The sequence below is a fragment of the Zea mays genome, chromosome 1, assembly GCF_902167145.1.
Source record: "Zea mays cultivar B73 chromosome 1, Zm-B73-REFERENCE-NAM-5.0, whole genome shotgun sequence".
Classification (NCBI taxonomy): domain Eukaryota; kingdom Viridiplantae; phylum Streptophyta; class Magnoliopsida; order Poales; family Poaceae; genus Zea; species Zea mays.
Genome location: NC_050096.1, coordinates 25882498 through 25891164, shown reverse-complemented (window position 1 = coordinate 25891164; position 8667 = coordinate 25882498). Strand labels below are relative to the sequence as shown.

Here is an 8667-nt window from a genome sequence, read left to right as displayed (position 1 = left end):
GCACCCGTTATCAGTTACTAACAGCTGCCAGCAGTTGGCGTGGCGATGCAGTAGTGGGGGTGGACTAGTGGCGACAGCCGATAGTAGGGAGTAGTACGAGACAGGCATGCATGCCGACGCAGGATGATACGGTAGGCACCAGGCAGGGGGGGCTGTTCTGTTCTGTTGCATTGCATCCCCGCAGCTGCAGACCTTAATTGCACGCACTTTCCGGCGCGCGGCGCCGGCATGGGGACAAACCCGTGCGTGCGCATCCCACCGGCCGCGGGCGCCGTCTGGCAGATCGGCGTCTGCATGCAGCAGTGCGCGGCCACCAGTCACCACTCATCAGCCAGCTAGCGTGCAGCGGCGCGTCCCATTTTTCATTTCCCCAATGGCCGGCCGTGCGCGCGCGACGCCCTGCCGCCGAGCCGAGCCGTGCGCGTCCGCGTCACACGCCAACGCCACTCGATCTCCGCGTCCGTGCGCGCACTGGCTCCAAGATTCCTGGACAAAGCGACACCTCTGCCGCCGCCTACGCCGGCACGCCCCCTTTCCCATGCCGTGGGAAAAAAAAACAGGGGCAGCAGCCACACACCTGCGTGCGTGCGTGCGTGTAGTACTAGATGCCGGCCGGCGCTTTCTTTCTCCTCGCCTTTTTCCGTTGCTCGTGCGAGAGCATTAAAAATGCTGACCCGAGAGTGAAGGAAAGTGGACGGATTGATAATGTTGTCACGTCCCCTTTTGTACTTTGCGCAAGTGACGAGAGGATCTAGGAGTCCGCTTATCCATCCATCCATCTATTCCCGGCCTCTGATTGGAAGGCAAGAGCGAGCAGGCACCACGCACCAGCCAGTCAGCCAGCACAGAGCACACCCTTTCCTTTCAAAGCTCACAAGTTGCCTTTGCCTGTTGCCTCTACGTACAGAATATTAAAAAAAGAACGTGTCTGAGGTTGACTTGAGCCGAGAGAGCTGCCCTTTTCATCAGCAACTGAAAAGGCCAGCTGATTTGGACACCAGACGTCCAAACCAGAGCAGAGACAGAGAGATCCGTGCCCTGTGGCCTCCTGGAGTTGTACGACTTGTACCAGTACGCAAAGGAACACGTACGGGACCGACCTTTCCAGTTTTAAAGCACCCAATCAATATCATTATCATCCAAGGGATTCTCGGACCCCGTGCGTGCGCGAGACAAGGTATTTTGATTGCGTTGTCCGACGACGTGGCCACCAGTTGTTGGGGATCCGGGAACCCTGACGCCCCTGTCCCTGCTCTGCTTGCTTCACCCTGACGGCGACGCAGGCAGGTGGTGCCGCCTGCCCGCGCCTCTGCTGCCCCCGTGTCATCGGCAGTCGGCACGGCAAGCAGACCGCCTGCAGATCACATGAGGTCGGCGCCTGCAGGCAGCAGACAGGAGTCCCACAGCACCTGCACGGTGTTTTCTTCCAAAACAACATTGGAAAGTGCCACGAGTGGAGGCAGAACATTCCGGTATTGACTGCTGCAGGGTACAGTACTGCCGGGATTGATCTGCCCTCTGCTGCTCGTGACGGGGCCCGCAGCTCCACCTGCATGCCGCGAGTCGCCGCGTCGCTTGGCATCATGCCTGTGTGCCCAGTGCCGTGTGGATCGCCACGCTGGTACTCATGTCATGACATGTGAGTCCATGAAAAACTATAGTATATCTTGTGGTATCTGTTTGTCATCACGGGGATAGGTAGATCATGTAGCAAGAGAAAAATAAACTATATTGTTTGGTCGATGTTGGCCTGAGACTGGATGACGTGGCCATAATCGTAGTCACTCACATATTCTAATTCCTACTACTCTATAAGCACCGTGTGTAGGCGTCCACACCGTGCACCATGTTCTGTCTCTCCCCCGACCACCTCCGTAAGCAACAATCTCGCCCGAGATTGCCGCCCAAAATGTCGTATGGCCGCCGCGATGCCCCCACCTACCCAGTGACCCCAGTTCCCCCATTGCGTTATTCCCCCCAATCACCGCCGAGGGACCTCTTCCACCTACGAGCGCAACTACTTCTGTGGCGGTAGGAAACGCGGCAAGGAGCCGGCGTTGGCTCGCTTTGGTCCCGAGCGCGCCTCGACCACGTGCTCGTCCGCGAAGAGAACCTCGTCACCGCCGCATTTCCGCGGCGCGTGCCTCGGGAAGGACCCCTCCGCACCTCCGCACCCCCGTCGCATGCCCGCGCCCGCAACATGGCGCCGTCCATCCGCACCCACCATCCGTGCTTTGCATCTCTTCCACCTAGCGTCCTGTTCCCCGGAGCCTCAACCCGTGCGCTGCTCCCACTGTCGCCGCCTCTCCGCTCCTCCATCGTCATCCCCATGTCCGTTCCACGCTCGTAGCAGCCGCACACGCTCGCATCTCTGCCCCCCTCACCGCTGTGCAACCGCCCCGCAAGAGCGCCGACCCGGTATTCACATCCCCTTCTCTTCCGGGTCTGAAGCACGAGATCGAGGAAGACGGGCATGTTCTCATATGCTCGCCTCACCCTCCACCGAGATGCCACTCTTGGGGCGAGGCCTTCACTCTGCATGTAGGAGGGTCACAGTGGGAAGCCGTGACGCCGAGGAGGACGCGGGCCAGTGCCAGGGCCAGGGCCAGGCACCGACGGGGCGGCGCGCCCGGCTGTCAGCGAGGCAGTGGCAGCACGTGCTGCTGCCGGACGACGTCTCTGGCATCGGCGTTAGCGAGTTCCTGCGCCACCCGAACGCCCTCGAGTCCATTCTCAACACATACATCGGCGTCAGCGAGGCATGTATACATCATTTTGTGAACCCTGAAGCTGTAGGGATTTTATCATCCTGTGTCCTCCTAGCCCATTTGGAAGAGTAGTTAGGACGTTTCCAAATTTTGGCTACTATGTCAACTAGCTGAGGAGCCATGGCTTTGGCATGTACAGTAACATCCATGCCCTGGTTCCTGTACCTTGATCCTGCAGTTAGAGTGGGCGGAATTTTGTAATTATGAGTTCAATTCTGTATCGATGAGTTCAGTTCCTAGCAATGCTGGTAGATGTTTTATGCTCCTGAAGATTATTATCCTCATGAAGCAAGAACGGTAGATGTCATGTGCTTCTAAGCTGTTTAGAACTCCAGATGAGCCAGAGTAGATAAAGGGTGAACTTATGATCCGAACCTGTCAAAGGGCATCTAAACTATCACAAGATGGCTATTTCCTGAAACATGAGCAAGTTTGTCCTGGTGATGCCAAATGAAAATGTGAATCAAGAGGTGCGCTCGTCATTTTCAGCGACTCATTTGATCTGCAACATTAATGTGCTGGTGTCCGACCTCTCAAACACTTTGAGCTCGCTCTTCACCTATCTTAGTTCCAAAATTTAGTGTTTCCAGCACTAGACCCGAAGAAATCCGGCGGGTTGTTTGCTAAAATGATGATATCCGAGTTGCTCATCTTTCTCTACTTCCCATGCGCTGCAGACGAGGAAAGACATAGCAAGATAGATGGATTTCACAAATTGAATAGGACATCATTACACATAACTACATATGTCCATTCTACGTGATTCCATCCAGTCAGATACATTATGTAATCCATCCTCAGTGTAAAAATGATCGAACTTTTTTGGCACAAGAACAGACATAGGCAATGGCAAAACAAAATCAAACACAAAACATATTCAAGATACAAAACTTTCATTTAGCCAAAAGTCGACCAACACCCCAGAACAAATGTCAGACATTGGAATTTGGATACATAGCATGGTCTGCTTTCATTGCTACGTTAAAATTGAAATTTGGCGACAGGTTTTTAGAACAGTAGTAGTAGACCCATAGCTTCAACTCAACAACCAGATAGGTGGACAAGAAGCTTAGAAAAGAGACGTGCCCTTGCCATTCTTGTCTCCACCAATCTCAAAATGCTTGCACCTCTGTGACACAGGGAGTAAGCAAAGAGTGATCTATAACCAATGGACACAGGGAGTACCTTGATGGCGTGCTGTGAGTAGTGCTTGCAGCTCTGGCACTGCAGCTTCAGAACAATCTTCTTGGTGGTCTTGGCCTGAAAGGTATTAATACAATCACATTTGTCATATCCCAAATTATTCTCTCAACAGGCATTTAGAATTCGCAGATATTTCTAGACATTCATGCTACCATCAAAACAGACAAAGGTATAAGTACAATCAAATAGATATGTTGCATTACCTTCTTGTGGAAGACAGGCTTGGTCTGACCACCATGTCCTGACTGCTTGCGGTCATAACGACGCTTTCCCTGGGCAGACATGCTATCCTTGCCCTTCTTATACTGAGTCACCTTGTGGACGGTGTGCTTCTTGCACTCTTTGTTCTTGCAGTACGTCTTCTTGGTCTTAGGAACGTTCACCTATATAACATGTGAAACAAACTACACATGTTAAAACAACATTTCATATCCATCTCCAAGAGTCTTTCTTTAGGCATCTGGATAAATTATTATTTGGAGGGTCAATTGAAACACTTTTAACATGGGGGCATGGGGCTAGAAGTATGTGTTTGATGCACACAGAGTGAATCCCAACTCTGATTGAGTTTAGGCACTGCATGTCGATGTGAGTTGATCAAATTAGGGGCATCATGTTGTTGTCTGGTTCACAGCTTGCTTGATTACATAGATGAATGAAGGTGGCTATTGTGGATGCATATTCATGATTATTCCCTCAAGAACAAAACTATTGCAATATGCTTTTTTGGTTGTTTTGCATATTTCAGCCACCTATAGTTTTGTGGGTAATCAGTTATAAAATATTGAGTAAACTACAGTTGGTGTAGTGGAGTTGGTTATGAATACAACATATATAGAGTGGAGCATCTGCTAGCTTGCAACCATGCTACAACCACATGGAGCATCTGCTCGCCTACAAATGCTTTGATCATGCTTGCTGGAATTACACAGCTGACCCATTTGCATGCATATGTATTGACTTGAGCATCAGATCATAAGCTAGTCGTTGGTCCTGCTAAACTAAACAATGCATCCAATAAGTTAGGCCTCTTTTGTCTCAAGATAATTTTATAGGAAAAATGTGGGATTCTGATTTTCATAGGGATCATTGTCGACTGGTGTTGTCAGGTCTTCTTCCATGGGCGGTGCCGTGGAGCACCTGATTGTCTCACGTATTTGACCAGCAACAAGGGACGAAGAACCTGTCCTCTGCATGTCAGCTCCACCTGCCTGCTATTTCATTCATTCATTAGGCAATTGTCACAAACAGCTTTATAAGATCCACTAAAATGTTGAATAATTCGATATATATATATATATACGGCGCTGCTAAAATGCACCTGGGTGCATTCTCTATATTGAATGCACCCAGGCGTAAGTCCTGTTTCGCGCGCCTCCCCGCCCCCGCCGCCGTCGCGCGCATCCCTATCCCCGCGCCGCCGCCGTCTCCTCCTTCCTCCGATCCTCTAAACCTAGATCCCACCGCCGCCGAGCGCCTCCCTGTCCTCGCGCCGCCGCGCGCCTCCCTGTCCCCGCGCCGCCGCGCGCCTCTCTGTCTGCGTGCCTCCCTGTCCCCCGCATTAGGTGGGATTGCAAGCCCGCATTATGTGTGATTGCAACTGTTGTATAATTTTACTCAAATATCTGTTAAAAAATGTAAACAAAATGATTGCAACCGATGGTGTGTTGTAATTGCAACTGCTGGTGTAGTGTGGATGCAACTGCTGAGTTGCTCTTATGTGATTGCAAGTACTGAATAACTCTGAGAAATTTTGTTAAAAAATATGATTGCAACTGCTGGTCTGGTGTAATTGCAACTTCTGGTCTGGTGTGATTGCAACTTCTATATAACTATGTCCAAAAATCTGTTAAACAAACAAGATTGCAACTACTGGTCTGGTGTAATTACAACTGTGGGTCTGTTGTGATTGCAACTTCTATATAACTATATCCAAAAATATGTTAAACAAACAATAATTGCAACTGCTGTCTGGTGTAATTGCAACTTCTGATCTGGTGTGATTGCAACTTCTATATAACTATGTCCAAAAATCTGTTAAACAAACAATGATTGCAACTGCTGTCTGGTGTAATTGCAACTGATGGTCTGGTTGTGATTGCAACTCCTATATAACTATGTCCAAAAATCTGTTAAACAAAACAATGATTGCAACTGTGTCTGGTGTAATTGCAACGACTGGTCTGGTGTGATTGCAACTTCTATATAACTATGTCCAAAAATCTGTTAAAACAAAACAATGATTGCAACTGCTGTCTGGTATAATTGCAACTGCAAGTCTGGTGTGATTGCAACTTATGTGAGGAGGTTGAGCCGTTCGTGGAGGAGCCGTTCGCGGAGAAAGAGGGGCGGGGGCGGGAAAATGAAAAGGTTCTGTCCGGAGCGTGCGGGAGGGACGAAACCGGCATGGGTGGGACGGTTGGCTCGGACCTGGCACATAGGTTCGGCCTGGGTGCATTCTCTATATTGAATGCACCCAGGTGTAATATATAAATACAGTATATATATATATATATATATATATATATAAAGTTGTCATCTTTTAAAGTTAAGAATTTTTACATAAGTCTTACACATCGAACAAATCCACCTTGTACATTAAGATGCAATGCTTATCGACCACTCAATTTATCTGCTCTTGTAACCTAAAGTAATTAAAATTGGACAATGATCAACAACCGACTTGTGCTAAGGTAGAAAAATAACAAATAGAAATTTATAATACATGATATCATGTATTGCATCTGAGTACAAGCACATGTAGGTCCACCAAATAGTTTTGTTATAAGGAAACAAAATGAAGAACTTTAAAAGATGATAACAAAAAGATAAAATAAAAATTAGAATTTTTTTAATTTTAATATATCTTATCATAACATGTTTAATCCGTAGCAACGCACGGGCGTTCACCTAGTTATTAATTAATTGATTAGTGTTTGCTGGCTGACGGACAAGGTGTTCGTTCGTTTGACTGGTGTCCTGGGTACGGGGAATGTTGTTTTGAAGATTTTAAAACGAATAGAGATAACAACGAACATGGAAGCATCATCTGGTCAGGTCCACACCCTGGGGCCTGCTCCATCTTTTCTTTATTCGCATCACCAGACTCTCTATGAATTTACAACTAAGTTCCCAATAATCTGAAATGTCATGCACATCCAATATTTGCTTGGAACTTGTGACGACAACGACATACATCACAAGAGGCATTGGCTCACAATGGCTCTCCTCTTGCTAGATCTCCCACCCAACCCTCAAAAGAGACAGAGGTACTAGGAATATATGGATCACATGGATCATGCCTATGTCAACAACATAATGACTAGAAGTCTAGAAACACAACACAAATATTCCATTTAAAAAAAGAAGAAAACCACACAGATATTAGGCCCAAGACTTGGTAGTTGGCTTACGAAAAAATGACATGATCTACCCCCTCTAGATACATAGAGCATGTTGTACGTTGTAGTGTAAGTAAGTGTATATTGCATGTAAAGATCAGCGGTGTGCATTATCCCTTGTTATGCCATCCAAGAAGGTAGCAAAAAATGAGTTTTTTTCATCTAAGCAAAATAAAGTACAAGTCTTGGGGTCTAGGGACATTGATGGGCTGACAGGCCTAGCCTGGGTCACAGGGCATAGCGAGCCAAGATAAAACAGTACACAACATGCTCGCCTTTCCCACACATGCTACCGGTCCCAACTCCCAAGTGGACAACAAACATCATACATGCATCGATTAATCAACAACATACGTACATGCACTGATTACTTTCTCTAAGTTCATAATAATAATAACCAGAAAATTTACGATCCATAAATCATCAGATGACCACCAACACCAAAAGTGTGTTTTCCACGAGCATGTCACTGAGATCTGCTACGCATGCAAATGCAGTAAATATTGCACATCTGCAATGCTACAATAGAGCCCAACACAAATTTTGAAGCTAGGCGAATGATTTTTATAACTTGGAACTCATCTAATGACATTTGAAGAACACGTGTAGGGTGACCCAAGGTTGAGTAAACAACATGTTTTCTACTGGCTTTGATCTGTATGTGCAAGCAGTACTATATTCTAAGAGCATAGGTAAGCTCTGAAGACTTCTAGTAACGCAAAGAAAGACACTAGATAGAGAAATATAGTGAACAACGAACCGATCGGTCATTCTTTTCCATTTCTTACATGATGAATAATAGCCCAACAAGATGAATCAGAATCTTCAAGACAATTTAATATTCATCTCTTCCTCAACAAGCTCAAATTTTTCACCAATTCTGAGATAATGTATGAAACCGTTAGTGTTATCCACAACCAAATTCAAGGTGAAAATTATGTTTGTTAACATATACAATCAAACGTTAAAAGATAACAAAATATTGTTTACCTACTTGAGAGCACCTAGAGGGGGGGGGTGAATAGGTGATCCTGTAAAATTCAACACTAATACCCACAAAACTTAGTTATTAAAGTTAGAACGGCTAAGTAGCTTGAAACGAGCTCTTGTGAACACAAACAATCAAAGAGAAAGCACACAAGAGACACACGATTTTTATCCCGTGGTTCGGCCAAGTAACACTTGCCTACTTCCACGTTGTGGTGTCCCAATGGACGAAGGTTGCACTCAACCCCTTTCAAGTGATTCGATGATCAACTTGAATACCACGATTTTTCCTTTCTTCTTTCTCCCGT

The 8667-nt window shown here is 46.9% G+C and overlaps 1 protein-coding gene across 1 annotated transcript in view; it reads right to left on the bottom strand.

Moving 5' to 3' along the window:
- Positions 1-3809: 3809 nt before the first annotated feature.
- LOC118473053 (60S ribosomal protein L36a) overlaps positions 3810-8667 on the bottom strand; it is a 37895-nt gene continuing 33037 nt past the window's right edge. Inside the window, exons 3-4 of the mRNA XM_035961332.1 lie at positions 4175-4354; positions 3810-4028 (exon numbers count right to left, since the gene is read on the bottom strand). Coding sequence (XP_035817225.1) covers positions 3810-4028; positions 4175-4354 — 399 coding nt within the window. The remainder of the gene's footprint in view (positions 4029-4174; positions 4355-8667) is intronic.